Genomic DNA, 15,073 nt, shown 5'->3' with positions numbered 1-15,073 from the left:
ACTGGAACTGGCAGGCTTAAGTGCAGGCAGTGATGAGTGCTCATTGGAACCAGGTGCGCAGGCGAGGAGGTAATTAATGCTGGAAAGAGATGGAAAAAAAGAGGCAAAAAGCGCAGCCCATGCTTCTCAAAGGAACTGCAGGGCACAGATCATGACAGCCTACCCAGTTTAATGGCAGTAGGTAAGATATTAGCCATGTAGCACTTGTTATGATGCAATTACAATTAATTAATACCTCTCCGACAGTGTCAATCAAAAGCAAGCAGGTTTACCTAATGATGAGGTGTATATTATCTTCATAATATCACAATGCTGTATTTATAACGTATAACAACTCTTTTAATCCTTTATAAGGTGAGGCAATACAACTATTATAGACTATTCAAGCAAGCCCAGCACATGGAGGTCATAAACACTGCTGAGCCACATTATATCACATTATCTTGAGGAAATTGACATATGAACTCAGCAGTTCAGTTAAAACTCATTTTATTGTAATTCAACTTTTTGGGTGTTTTTGTCTTCAGTGTAGCCCTAGTCCTATAACAGAAAGTCCTCCAATTATTATTCCAAAGTACCAAATCATTAATTATACAATAGCTCGACCAGTGATAAATGCTGTTCACTGAGCTACAATATACTGAGAGGTAGTAGGAAACCGGAGTGCCCGGAGAAAACCCACGCAGGCACGGGGAGAACATGCAAACTCCACACAGGCGGGGCCGGGGATTGAACCCCGGTCCTCAGAACTGTGAGGCAGACGCTCTAACCGTGTCTCCAGTACCAAATCATTAGTTATACAATAGCTCGACCAGTGATAAATGTTGTTCACTGAGCTACAATATACTGAGAGGTAAATGTACTGCAGGTGGCCCAATCTGCATGAAGCTGTACTGCAGCATATTTTCTTTTTGCATACTGGACTTTTTTTTCTTTTTATATATCAAGTGCAAAGGTGGAAACAGCGATAGCTTGATGACGGTGAGTGGATGAATGACCAGTTATATAATTTAGCCAATGTTTAGTGTAGATATGCTCAACTATTAGCACTGGTTAGAACAGGGGTCACCAACAATGTGCTTGCGGGGACAAGGTAGCCCCTAAAGAACACATGAATAGCCCATGAGCCTGTTCTAAATTGTTGTAGATTTGATCATTTAAAAATGTAAACCCTTGCAGATACTTACAGAAATAAAGTGTTATATATAAATAATGTGTTTCCTACCTTTTTCGATCACTGATAATTATTGTGGGAAATCAGTAACTCATGGTCTGTGTTTTGGTTTGGGTTGTGTTTGGTTTTGTTCCATGTTTTCCTGTGTTCCATGTTTGTCGTTTGCTCATTTGGTTGTTGTGTCCACCTGTTCTCGTCTACCTTGTGTCGACCAATCAGCTCTCTCCAGCCACTCATGTCTTGTCCAGGTGTTCCTCGTTGTCTCGTCAATCTGTTTGTATTTAGTTCCCTGGTTTCTTTCACTTCTTGTCAGTTCATTGTCACGTGTCTTTGCAGTATGTCATTGTCAGGTGCCATGTCATAGTCGCTCAGTTATTTCATCAGCAATTTCATCAGCAATGTCTTGTTTCTTGTTTTGGGTTTACTCAAGTGTTTCTTGGTTACTTTGTGTTTTGATTTTGGAATCTGTTAATTTAGCATTTAGACTTTTTCCATGATCCTTGTTTTCCTTTGTTTTTGGAATTAAATATAATTTTTTTTATATACTCCTGCACGACTGCGTTGCCTCCCTGCTTCCCTGCACTTGGGTCCTCCATGTTCTTTCCTTACCTTCGAACAAACCCCAAATGTGACAGAATGAACCGACCAGAACAGGACCCAGCGGGAAAAACATGGCGTCACCCTGGACACCAACAAACTGCCTCCCACTGTCCTCAGCCTGCCAACCATACCTACTGTCCTCCAGTAAGCTCTATCATTCAGTCTTTTGTGTCCTTTTCATCTGTGCCCCCCACTTGTCCTAGTTATTCACCATGCCCTATTATTTTTACATCCACGTTTTTTTTTTTAGATTCAGATTTTTCTGATTGTGAAGATTGCCCCGATTTAGTTAACCTCCTGTCTGATTCTGACTCTGACAGATTTAGATTTTTCTGGTTCCTTCCCTAGTTTATTCCGCCCTCATCAGTTTTTGTCACCAACCCCAGTGAGTCCAAATCCTTTCCGTCTGACCTTTTCTAGGGCACTCGTTTGGTCATCTACCCGGGACCGCCGCGTGGTGGCCAACGGAGGCGCCCAAGTAAGGTCAAATTTTGCCCTCTCGTTTTTTTTCCCCCTGTTACCAAGTCACTTACTTTTTCACCAGTTCCCACACGTTGTTCCACAGCTCCAATTAAGTTACGTCTATTCAAGCCTGCCACCACTTTCAGTACCACACATTTTTCCTAGTTCACCTTCCCGAGTCCCTGTGCACTCTGCCCCTCTCGTACCCTCTACTCTCAAACCTCAATGGCGGCAGGCTGAGCAAGCAACTGCAGGCCCGGTCCGGCTCCTCGGCAGCCGCGCCAAGCTCCCGCTCCGGCTCCTCGGCTGCCGTGCCAGGCTCCCGTTCTGGCTCCAGCTCCTCTGCTGCCAAGCCAGGCTCCCGTTCCGGCTCCTCGGCAGCTACGCCAGGCTCCAGTTCCGGCTCCTCGGCAGCCGCGCCAGGCTCCCGTTCCGGGTGCGGCTCCTCGGCAGCCGCGCCAGGCTCCCCTTCCGGCTCCTCGGCAGCCACGCCAGGCTCCCCTTCCGGCTCCTCGGCGGCCGCGCCAGGCTCCCGCTCCGGCTCCTCGGCGGCCGCGCCAGGCTCCCCTTGCGGCTCCTCGGCGGCCGAGCCAGGCTCCCCTTGCGGCTCCTCGGCGGCCGCGCCAGGCTCCCCTTCCGGCTCCTCGGCGGCCGCGCCAGGCTCCCCTTCCGGCTCCTCGGCGGCCGCGCCAGGCTCCCCTTCCGGCTCCTCGGCGGCCGCGCCAGGCTCCCCTTCCGGCTCCTCGGCAGCCGCGCCAGGCTCCCCTTCCGGCTCCTCTGCAGCCGCGCCAGGCTCTGTTCCGCCACCAGTCCCCGCTCCGGGGGCGCTCGTCCAGCGGGCCGTCTCCTGACTCTGCTTTGACGGCGCTCGTCCAGCAGCCAATATCAGGATAATTAATTTCCACCATTAACGTGACCAATAACCTGTACAACTCAATTAAGGGAGGGGGGGGGGGGAAGTATTTTCAAGAGGGGAAGTAAAAACAAACTGAGATTTAACTGGGATGTGGCTGTGTATAGAATTAACAAATCACATTAAAACTCACTTTTTATTGTAATTAAACTTTTTGGGTGTTTTTGTCTTCAGTGTAGCCCTAGTCATCCTTTGCAAATATACAATAGTTGTATGAGAATTTTGGCATTCACTAGTTGAAATGACACTTTCAGACTTGTTCTTTTTTTTGCCTTGAGTTTTCGACATCCATCCATCCATTTTCTGAGCCGCTTCTTCTCACTAGGGTCGTGGGCGTGCTGGAGCCTATCCCAGCTATCATCGGGCAGGAGGCGGGGTACAGTTTTAGACAATGTGATATAATTTGTTTTCAATTATTTGAATGCATTTTTGTAACAAAATAACAGTAAGTCCTCCCAATTAATTATTCTCAAGTACCAAATCATCCATCCATCCATCCGTTTTCTGAGCCGCTTATCCACACAAGGGTCGCGGGCATGCTGGAGCCTATCCCAGCTGTCATCGGGCAGGAGGCGGGGTACACCCTGAACTGGTTGCCTGCCAATCGCAGGGCACATAAAAAACAAACAACCATTCGCACTCACATTCAGACCTACGGGCAATTTACAGTTGTCAATTAACCTACCATGCATGTTTTTGGGATGTGGGAGGAAACCGGAGTGCCCGGAGAAAACCCACGCAGGCACGGGGAGAACATGCAAACTCCACACAGGCGGGGCCAGGGATTGAACCCCGGTCCTCAGAACTGTGAGGCAGACCCTCTAACCGTGTCTCCAGTACCAAATCATTAGTTATACAATAGCTCGACCAGTGATAAATGCCGTTCACAGAGCTACAATATACTGAGAGGTAAATGTACTGCAGGTGGCCCAATCTGCATGAAGCTATACTGCAGCATATTTTCTTTTTGCATACTGGACTTTTTTTTCTTTTTATATATCAAGTGCAAAGGTGGAAACAGCGATAGCTTGGTGACGGTGAGTGGATGAATGACCAGTTATATAATTTAGCCAATGTTTAGTGTAGATATGTTCAACTATTAGCACTGGTTAGAACAGGGGTCACCAACAATGTGTTTGCGGGGACCAGGTAGCCCCTAAAGAACATATGAATAACCCATGAGCCTGTTCTAAATTGTTGTAGAAATGATAATTTAAAAATTCAAAAATTGCAGATACTTACAGAAATAAAGTGTTATATATAAATCATCTGTTTCCTACCTTTTTCGATCACTGATAATTATTGTGAGAAATCAGTAACTGTCATGGTCTGTGTTTTGGTTTGGGTTGTGTTTAGTTTTGTTCCATGTTTGTCGTGTGCTCATTTGGTTGTTGTGTCCACCTGTTCTCGTCTACCTTGTGTCGACCAATCAGCTCTCCAGCCACTCGTGCCTTGTTCAGGTGTTCCTCGTTGTCTCGTCAATCTGTTTGTATTTAGTTCCCTGGTTTCTTTCACTTCTTGTCAGTTCATTGTCATTGTCACATGTCTTTGCAGTATGTCATTGTCTCTGTCTGTGCCATGTCATAGTCGCCAGTTGTCGCTCAGTTATGTCTTGTTTCTTTTTTTGGGTTTACTCAAGTGTTTCTTTATTACTTTGTGTTTAGATTTTGGACTGTTAATTTAGCATTTAGACTTTTTTCATAATCCTTGTTTTCCTTTGTTTTGGAATTAAATATCATTTTTTATATACTCCTGCACTACTGCGTTGCTTCCCTGCACTTGGGTCCTCCATGTTCTTGCCTTGCCTTCCTCGCCTTCGAACAAACCCCAAACGTGACAGTAACATGAATATTAATTATTAATAACAGAATTAAAAGTAATTTGAGCAAATTTCTTCAGTCGTGTATAAAAATGGTAGTCCTTTGGATTCATCAGTACCTTGGAAGCAGCTCTCAGTTTCAAAGAGGTTATTGACCCCTGGGTTAGAACAACCTAGATGGAGGTCAACAGATAGCCCTCGCACAAAGGGACAAAGCAGGCAATAAAGGAGTGTGTGAGGGAGACGTCTGATGCTATTAAAAGTCAATCCTGTGAGCTTGATGATTCATCCTTGCATAGCTGTCATTGTGATGTGATTGAGGAAGGAAAGGGAAGAAACCTTGTGATAATTGCATCAGTGCCACATGATGAATGATTGAGAGTGCTGGATCCACAGCATGCAAACATGTCTGCAATGCAAGCATCCGGAAATAAACGCAAGAAAAAACATGCATTTTGTGCAAAGCAGCTGCTAGGGATGACATGATCATTTGATGGGCATGTTTGTGTCATCTCTTATAGCTTTTGCTAATGGACGCTACTGATGATCTGATGCCCACAACTACTAGTATAAAATGTGAGATCATTTGTTTCAGTACTTCAATACAAAATGTGAAACTCCTATACAGGTGCTGGTCATACAATTAGAATATATATATTCTGCTTATATAGAGGAAAGGCGGACGTGACTGAGGACAGCATGCGGACGTCGAAGGGGGAAGTGTGCGCGTGAAAGAGGACGCTAAAGGCACGCCCCCAGTAGGTATATAGCGCTGGTATGTGCATTGTGCAAAACAACATCGGTTTGGCTAAGGAGCCCCAAAAATGGCACCTACGAAGAGACACGCTTACGAAGCACAGTTTAAACTGCAAGCTATCAGTTACGCAGAAGAACTTGGGAATCGAGCAGCCGCTAGAGAATTCAAGATCAACGAATCCATGATTCGCAAGTGGAGGAAGCAGGAAAACGAGCTTCGACAAGTCAAGAAGACGAAGCGGAGTTTCTGAGGAAACAAGGCGAGGTGGCCCGAGTTGGAAGACCAACTCGAGCAAGGGATGAATGATCAAAGAACAGCCGGGAGGAGCGTCTCTACAGTCACCATTCGACTGAGGGCAATAACGCTTGCAGAATAAATGAAAATCGAACATTTTCAAGGAGGTCCGTCTTGGTGCTTTCGTTTTATGAAACGGCGCCATCTAGCCATCTATCGCCGGGCGAGTTACGCCACCATATGTGAATGGATTGTGGAAGCCTGGGCTAAGGTATCTGCTTTGACTGTTGTCCGAGCTTTCGCGAAAGCCGGCATCATTGCTGAACAGCCCCCCGGCAACAATGACGAGAGGGAACCCTGCATGTTTGATGGAGAACTTGCCCAGCTGTTCATTTCAGATACAGAAGATGAGGACTTTGATGGATTTGTGGATGAGGATTTATCAAAAAAATAACGTGAGTACATTGTTAAATACTTCAATAAAGTACAACCAAACTCAGTTTTGCTCCCGCTGCCTTTTTAAAAACATACGCTAGCATGCATGCTAGTGTATGTTTTAGCGTGTATGCATGCTACCGTAAGTTTTAAGCTAGCGTATGTTTTACCATGCTGGCACCCAATAATACGGTGCGCCTTATGTACGTGTTAAATACAGAAATAGACCCCGTAACTGAGACTGCACCTTTTAATACGGTCCGACGCCTTATGGTCGTGAAAATAAGGTATTTCAAATGTTTCTTTTTTAAAATTTTGATTATAACTGACAACTAATGAAAACCACAAATTAATTATCTCAGAACATTAGATTACTTAAGACTGATACAAAAAAAAAAAAAAAAAAAAAAAAACTTTCTAGAAATGTTGGCCAACTGAAAAGTATGAACATGAGAAGTACGAGCATGTACAGCACTCAATACTTAGTTAGGGCTCCTTTTGCCTGAATTACTGCAGCAATGCTGCGTGGCATGGAGTCGATCAGTCTGTGGCACTGCTCAGGTGTTATGAGAGCCCAGGTTGCTCTGATAGTGGCCTTCAGCGCTTCTGCATTGTTGGGTCTTGCGTATCGCATCTTCCTCTTCACAATACCCCATAGATTTTCTATGGGGTTGAGGTCAGGAGAGTTTGCTGGCCAATCAAGAACAGGGATACCATGGTCCTTAAACCAAGTACTGGTAGCTTTGGCACTGTCTGCAGGTGCCAAGTCCTGTTGGGAAATGAAATCTGCATCTCCATAAAGTTGGTCAGCAGCAGGAAGCATGAAGTGCTCTAAAACGTCCTGGTAGACGGCTGTGTTGACCTTGGACCAACACCAGCACGTCACGGCACCCCAACCCATCACTGACTGTGGAAACCTTACAATCAACCTCAAGCAACGTGGATTCTGTGCCTCTCCTCTCTTCCTCCAGACTCTAGGACCTTGATTTCCAAAGGACATGCAATATTTAATTTCATCAGAGAACATAACTGGACCACTGAGTAGCAGTCCAGTCCTTTTTGTCTCTTTGTGAATCTCCCCCACATTTTTGAATGGGTTTTGTTTCACAATCCTCTCCAGGGTGCGGTTATCCCTATTTAAACTTTTTTTTTATACCATATCTTTTCCTTCCCTTCGTCTCTCTATTAATGTGCTTGGACATAGAGCAATGCCTCTTTAGCAATGACCTTTTGTGTCTTGCCCTCCTTGTGCAAGGTGTCAATGCTTGTCTTTTGGACAACTGTCAGGTCAGGAGTCTTCCCCATGATTGTGTAGCCTACAGAACTAGACTGAGGCCATTTAAAGTCTTTTGCAGTGTTTTAAGTTAAGTAGCTGATTAGAGTGTGGCACCAGGTCTCTTCAATATTGAACCTCTCCACAATATTCTAATTTTCCACGATACTCAATTTTGGGGTTTTCATTAGTTAGTCAGTTATTATCATCAAAATTAAAAGAAAAAAAAACACTTGAAATATGTCAGTCTGTGTGAAATTAATGTATACATTATACAAGTTCCATTTTTTTTTGAATGGAATTACTGAAAATAAACTTTTTATATTCTAATTATTTGACCAGCACCTGTATTATGTCGATTCACTACACACAATTAAATATTTGTGTTATTTAAATCATTTTGATCATTATAACTTACAGCAAATAGAAAACAAAATATTCACATCTTAATCAAAATTATTTTTAACGAAATTAGGTCGGAAGTGGCCCTCTAATCATTTTGTATACTGTAGTATGCTTCACTTTTTGGGTTAACTATTGAAATATAAACACACATATAATCTTTCCCACTTCTATGTGGACAAAATATAAACAAATGTTTCCCTCACACACTCCTTTACTGCTTGCTTTGTCCTTTACGGCACTTACCACCTGTTGACCTGAATCTAGGTTGTTCTGACATCGGGGTCAACAAGCTTTTTGAAACGGAGGGCTAACCTGAACCCATATTCTCGTTTTGTGGCCATCTGAAAAATAAATAAACACCACAAGCCATGTGCAACAGTTCAAACAAGTCATTTCATTAGGCACATATGTGCCCTGTGATTGGCTGGCGACCAGCACAGGGTGTACCACACCTCTCGCCCAAAGTCAGCTGGGATAGGCTCCAGCACATTTGCGACCCTAATGAAGATAAACGGTTCGGAAAAAGGATGCATGATCATCTACACAATGTTTTTCAACACGATATCCATGAAAAAAATCAATATGGTTGCAGTTTGAAGTGTTGTAGAACTGAATCTTATCAAGAGATGCTTTCTAGTGGTTCCAAAAATATTAATAAGCATTCACTTTGTCCACATTTTATTTTACAGCCATAATCCAAAATTTTATAAATTCATCTTTTCCCGTCAAAGTTATACACACAACATGAAACTGTGGAATTTTTGCAAATTTATTAAAAATAAAGCCAAAGTCTTTGCTACTCAGATGCATTGTATTTCCACTGATCGTTCTTGAGATAGATACAGCTTAAATAGACTCCACCGGTGGTAAATTCAGGTGGTCTGTAAAACAACAACAACAACAAATACGTCTCATACGACGGAGGTCCTTGTTTGATGCATTTTTTGTGGTGGTTAGCACATCCGCTGCACAAATCAGAAATTCAAATCTGGGCTCAGGCATTCCTGTATAAAGATTGCATGTTCTCTCCGGGCTTGAGTGCGTTTTCTACAGGTAATCTGGTTTCCTTCCACAGTCCCCAAAAATGGAGGCTACATAAACTGAAGGCTCTAAATTGTACATACGTGTGAATAGCTGGTTGTCTGTAAGTGCCCTGAGATTGACTGGCGACCAATTCAAGGTTTACCTCACCTCTTGCCAAAAGTCAGCTAGGATAGGCTCCATCTTACCCCTAACCCTAATGAGGATACCGAAAATGGATGGATGGATGTTGATTGAATCTGCTCGACCAAGAAGAAACCAGCAATATGTCGCCATTTGGTATCAGCTTGGCAAATAGTATGACAAGATGCTGCTGTCTAGTAATATGTCGAAGAGTCCACCTGCCTGATCATTTATTTCATGATATTCACTCTGGACACATCTGGAAGTGGAACAGACTTGCTCTGTGTCTTCTCAAGTACGGATTTACTCTCTTCATCTTCTTTGTCTTCAAGGTCAACGAAGTCCTCATCATCCTCGTCATCAAAGTCATCATCACTGTCCAAGTTATTTTTGTCTTTCTTTTTGCACATTTTGCTTTTCTGTTTGCTATCCTTGTCCTCTTCTTCTTCTTCTTGGTTCAGATGCAAGTTAACTCTGAAAAAGTGGCAGAGAAACGATCATCACCACCTACTTACATCCTGTCAACAACTTACAGAGCAGGTGTTGCTGAACTGTTGTCGGGGTGGTTGAGTGTCCCTCCAGCGTGTGTGTACTGTATGTGTTGTGTGTGACATAGTTACACATTCGCAGTCCCCCCCCCCAAACACACACACAACAAATAAAAAACACCCAAATGTAATTTACGACTCAAAAAATAATTTCTCTGGGGATGATTGAGCTCGAGGTTAAAATTGTAATGAAGGCCTGGTAAAATAATTATACATTTACATGGTGAGTGTGATTTCCCCACAACAAAATAACATTTACCCTGCAACTCTACCCTGAATCATTATTTACAGTACAGTTTTTTTTATTTTGTTTGTATAGTGTTCAAACTATGCATAATGTTACAGTGGCTTACAATATTTAATATACTTATTAGGAATAAAGCCTCTACACAATTACATTTTTTTTGCCATCAAGTACCCTCCTTTAAAGCAGTGGTGTGAACAGGCAGTCCAGGGCAGCTAAATAGTATGTAATCATCAATATTTGTAGTACTTATGTACTTTATTTATGTTTACTTCCACATTGCCACTTATTTAAATGTTATTTGTGTCTCTGCACATCTGGGTCGTTTCATATGTTCTGTCAGTGTAAGGAGTGCCATATCAGATATATGTCACTTGAAATATACATGTAAATAGACAAAAAATAGTCGTCGCCCCCCCCCCCCCCCCAAAAAACGGGATATGGGCATGAATTATGCTCTTGGAAATACAGCGCAACTCCAGTTGAAGTGATTTAGTGAAAGGAACTTTGGAACCACCTTACTCCATCTATTGTCAAGTCAAGGGAACTGTTGTGAGGCGACTCATGACCACAAGATGGCAGCATTCTCAAAACAATAAACTGCTTACCAAGTAGGACAAATAGTCCTGTTCAAAGAAACGCCCCCAAACATGTTACTTACACCAAATCCATTTTAAAAGGTACAATATCGTTGATATTTTCTATCTAAGGTGTTGTAGACTACTACGAAGACAGATTTCCTCAATTCTCAACAGAAAATATATTTAGATCACACAATCAGCATTTGGTGATAGTTGATGAGTACGTACGGGATGACAATGTCCGCTTTCTTCCCACACTTGCAGCATATTTCCATCTGAAGAGAGCAGGGCTTACAAATGACGTGATAAGCATCCTTCACAGTCTTCTGAGAACACTTGATGCTGAAATAGAAAAACATGTATGTAAATGGTAATTCTATAGTAAAAAAAATTATATTTAGTGTTACAGAGGGGTCCTGGGTCTAAGTCGTTTTGAGATTACGTACAGTGCGTAACGCAAGAATATGTCGTCACCCGGCACCAAGAATCGTCATGCTCAGTTACCGCCGTACTTGTTTTTGCCATTTAACTAGTTAATATGTATGGCCTATAAGTGTTATTCATACAAATATTTACTTTGATTGGGATTATGTTTGTGTTAGGATGTTGGCGTAGATCAATTACACGCAACACAAGGAGGGACGGTTTTTCAACTAATTGTTTTATATTTATGGCCTAGTTTTTGTCATATATATATATACAAATGTACTGTAATTATGACATTTCCAGGTTACGAACAGCATCCAATGAACTAGTTCGCTCGTTTGTTATTGGATAGAAGTGTTTTTCATATAAATATTTACTAGACTTTACACCGATCTGATCGGCCTGATTGGTATCAGCCGATAATTAGCATTTTATGCTGATCAGTCGATCGGCTTTCATGTCATAATTTGCCGATCCGTTCAATGAGGTCATCGATTGGCTCCGCAAAAGACATTTACTGTGCGTCGCCGTCGCGTATGAATCCAGAAACTAATTTATTTTAGCCTTGTTCTGTGTCTTGTGGTGTAGTACTGTCACTATCTGACTGAATAAAGTTTTTTTCAATCTTGTCAGTGAAAAAAACATGTCGTCGGTGTGGGACTATTTTGCGGCATCTCAGACAAACAACTTGCAAGTTATTTGCAGTCTGTGCACAACTGAAGTACGTCATGGGAAACATCATCTAAATGCTTCAACACAACAAATTGGTTCGGCACCTGAAGAATGTACACGAGGAGGAGCATGCCGCATTCAAGTAACGTAGTGTGGAAGAAGAAAAAAAAATAAAAATAAATAAATAAATAAAGGAAAAATATGGACGCCCGTCCATAAAGACGGGACAGTGAGAAAGTTAGAGTAAGGATATCATTAACAGTATTGATTAAAGTGATTTAATTACAGTAAGTTAGCACCCATTATTTTTGTCATGTTGTACGGAAGCATATTGCATTCACTTGGATTAAAAAAATAAAAAAAAAACTCCTTTTTTTCCTGAGTAATTTTTTTGAGGGCTTTGTTTTCTGACTATTTGTTTCTGTTTTTCTGACAAATTTTTTCCCACTTGTTTTTCTGACTAATTTTTTTCAGTTATTGGGACACATCGAACTCACGCGAGAACCTGCGAACTGCAAGTGACTCTTTGCGGAATCCGTAGTAAGCAACATGAGCGGCTTATTCAGTTTGATCAAGTTTTATTTTGATATGGGTTTAAGACACTGGGAGATACTCCTGTCTTTGAGTCACATAGATGGTATTGTTATTAGTTTGTCGACATTACGCAGGCACCTTAATTGAACCGGTAAGGTAAACGTGTATGGGCAGGTTGAAGGTGTACGAGCAGTAATCCGCCATTAGTGAGTCCTCAAAGAGTCACTTGCAGTTTGCAGGTTCTTGTGTGAGTTCGATGTGTCCCGATAACTCAGAAAAAAAATTAGTCCGAAAAACAGGTGGAAAAAAATTTGTCCGAAAAACAGAAAAAAATAGTCAGAAAAACAGGTGGGAAAAAAATGTCAGAAAAACAAAGCCCTAAAAAAAATACTCAGAAAAACATTTTATTTATTTATTTTTTTTTAATCCAAGTGAATGCAATACGCTTCCGTAATGTTGTAATGTTGATTTGACCTAAATTTATGTCAGTGGCCAATCCTTGAATGCCCCCTAGAGGTCATTGATATTTTAACTTTTGTCTAAAGAATACCTTTGAAAATACTCAAGTATACAAGTATATACAATAAATGAACAAGTCATGTAAACAGACATTGCTCCATCTTATGATCGGACCGGTGATCGTTTTATTAAACTTGCTGATCGGTGATCGGCCACAAAAATCCTGATCGGGTAAAGCCTAATATTTACTATAATTATGACTTTACTTCTGTATTAAACACTTTCCGCATTGCATTCACAACAGCATAGTGCACTGTCGACCATCGCATTCGTTGTGTATGTGCTGCTGTGTATGGCGCACTGTTGTGCAAGGTGGGCGCCTGCCACAGCGTGCCAGAATTGAACAGAGCGCTGTGATGATATCTGGCCGCATACAATAGGAGAGAGAGGGGCAGAGTGATTTCAGAGTGACAACAGGAAGCGATAGTGGCAGAGATGTACAGTGAAAACGGCATGGACAAAATGGAGGAAAAAAAATAATGCTGTGTCCCAGTGTCCCGAGCTCTAGGACACAAGACAAATGTCGTACCAAGGCGTGGTAAAGAAGGCAGAGTGATGAACGGCGATCTCCACTACTTTGATGTACCAGGTTGGTTGAAAGGGATAGAAATGTGCGATTTTAATGTTTTTTACAACAAATAATTCATTTGTATCACGTCTACTCCTCCTCATTACAAGCAAAGCCAGGGCTTTAAGTTGTAAAAGTAATAAATATATTGCTGAGCTGCGGCCTCATAAACGTGAAGACTAGATACACCAGCGTGCTACAGCAGCCAGGCTAACTGACGTGCCTACGTGACGGCCATGTTGGGGAGGTCGACGTTCCTGATCATAACTTGCTCATTTTTCAGGTGAGTTTCATAAGGATTACTTTTTTGTCAACGCCAAAATGTGTGCTATCAATACATAATTTTTTTTAAAAAGCACCCAAATTGTATTTTACCTGAGAAAGGTTATCCCCAGTTCAGCTGTTGTGACAGTATGGCAGTGTGCGCACAATGTGCCGGCACACATGGAATGCGGTAACAACTTTTACCCTCCTAGTTTAGCGTCACCGTAGGTACACAGCTCAAAAGGGGCGTGTCATATCTACCTCTTCATATCTATGTGCAGCCTACTTTACGTTCAAACGCATGGGAAAAGGCACCAGGCTACTTCCTGTTCAGTTGCTTAGCAACCAAAGCCAAATATGGCTAAGCTTGTGCCATGGGGTTATAAAAATTCCCACATTGATTCCAGGCAGCACACGCACGCTGCAACATGATTGGCTCCTGTGTCGTGCCTGCTCCGAGAACACCCTAATCCTAACTTTAACCCATCCTAAACCACCTTAAGACTCAACCCTAGCAATAAACCTCACCACAACAAATATCTTTGTTTTTATTTCGTACATATGTGATATGTTTGGGATGATAATCTCGTTTCATCTGCGTCAAATCTGCCCTTCCCGCGAGACGGGAGCCAATCATGTTGCAGCGGGGCGTGTCCTGCCTGGAAACTATGTGGGAATCCAAACAACGCGTCCAGCGCCCTTCCATGAGGTGGGCGCCGGGAAAAGCACGTGCAGTGTGCGTGTAAGTACCTTAAGAAAGGAACTTCGTCGTAGACCAAGGACCACGCTGTACATTACATTTATACTTACCATTTCCGGGGCTGTGTTAGAGTTTTATATTTTTTGTACTTGACTTTCCACTCAAGAACGCCCTTGCAGTGTTGACACAGTCCATCGTGGATCTTGGAATTTGCGTTCTAGATTAAGAACCACATGTTAAAATAAACCCACAAACATTAAATTTTCTACATTGACAAATTAAAAGAAATTAAAAGCGAATTGTACATGCAGTGTCAAGTGTATTGCAGTTCAGAAACAAAAGCTGTACCGATACACGATGGACTGTGACTGACTGGTAAACAAGTCTTACCTTTACTTGTACACTCGCTCCAAATTTGTCGTTTTTAAAGGCGGTGCTGTTTTGGTGCTTTTGGGCTCGCGAACGAGACGCGTTACCCCTCTGTGAGCTCATAGTAGTTAGTTGTTACTAGTTATCACACATGGTACAGTTTTGCTACCGAACTACATACACCCCAATGAAACACTAACCCGGAAGTAGTTGTTGTCTTGCATATTATCACTCGAGAAGTGTTCTGTCGCTTTCCTTTAATGTCTTTTAATTTGAGTCCGTTTCTCTGTAACAATAAAATAGTTTAATAAAATAAAATAATAAAGTATCGAAAGAGCCACACATTTTAAAAAATGTCAGTTTAGCAGTTCCAGTAGTTCCGCCAATAGTAACCGCTGATTGTTTTTTGTGG

At 42.3% G+C, this 15,073-nt stretch overlaps 1 protein-coding gene across 2 annotated transcripts; it reads right to left on the bottom strand.

The window, feature by feature from the left end:
* Positions 1–3,025: 3,025 nt before the first annotated feature.
* On the bottom strand, positions 3,026–15,070 carry c3h9orf85 (chromosome 3 C9orf85 homolog). Of its 2 annotated transcripts, XM_061767310.1 has the most exons (5): positions 14,683–15,070; positions 14,403–14,509; positions 10,838–10,951; positions 9,459–9,710; positions 3,026–3,160 (listed from the first exon to the last, which is right to left on the bottom strand). In XM_061767310.1, the coding sequence occupies exons 1-4, from the start codon at positions 14,782–14,784 to the stop codon at positions 9,467–9,469; spliced, it is 567 nt and encodes a 188-aa protein (XP_061623294.1). In that variant the 5' UTR covers positions 14,785–15,070; the 3' UTR covers positions 3,026–3,160; positions 9,459–9,466. The 2 variants fall into 2 exon arrangements, with proteins under 2 accessions (XP_061623294.1, XP_061623293.1); XM_061767309.1 differs by lacking the exon at positions 3,026–3,160 and having other exon boundaries at positions 8,828–9,710; positions 14,683–15,064.
* Between the last annotated feature and the right edge of the window lie 3 nt (positions 15,071–15,073).

The sequence above is a fragment of the Phyllopteryx taeniolatus genome, chromosome 3, assembly GCF_024500385.1.
Source record: "Phyllopteryx taeniolatus isolate TA_2022b chromosome 3, UOR_Ptae_1.2, whole genome shotgun sequence".
NCBI classification, from domain to species: Eukaryota; Metazoa; Chordata; class Actinopteri; order Syngnathiformes; family Syngnathidae; genus Phyllopteryx; species Phyllopteryx taeniolatus.
Note: the sequence above shows the minus strand (reverse complement) of the source record. Positions and strands in the feature narration are given on the sequence as shown.

Bases quoted from the DNA above. Each gene is read 5' to 3' on its own strand.
- c3h9orf85 (XM_061767310.1), bottom strand. From the start codon at position 14,784: ATGAGCTCACAGAGGGGTAACGCGTCTCGTTCGCGAGCCCAAAAGCAC. The intron at 14,510-14,682 runs GTAAGACTTGTT...TTCTTAATCTAG, and splicing joins GAGCGAGTGTACAAGTAAAG to AACGCAAATTCCAAGATCCA. The intron at 9,711-10,837 runs GTACGTACTCAT...CCACTTTTTCAG, and splicing joins AAAGCGGACATTGTCATCCC to AGTTAACTTGCATCTGAACC.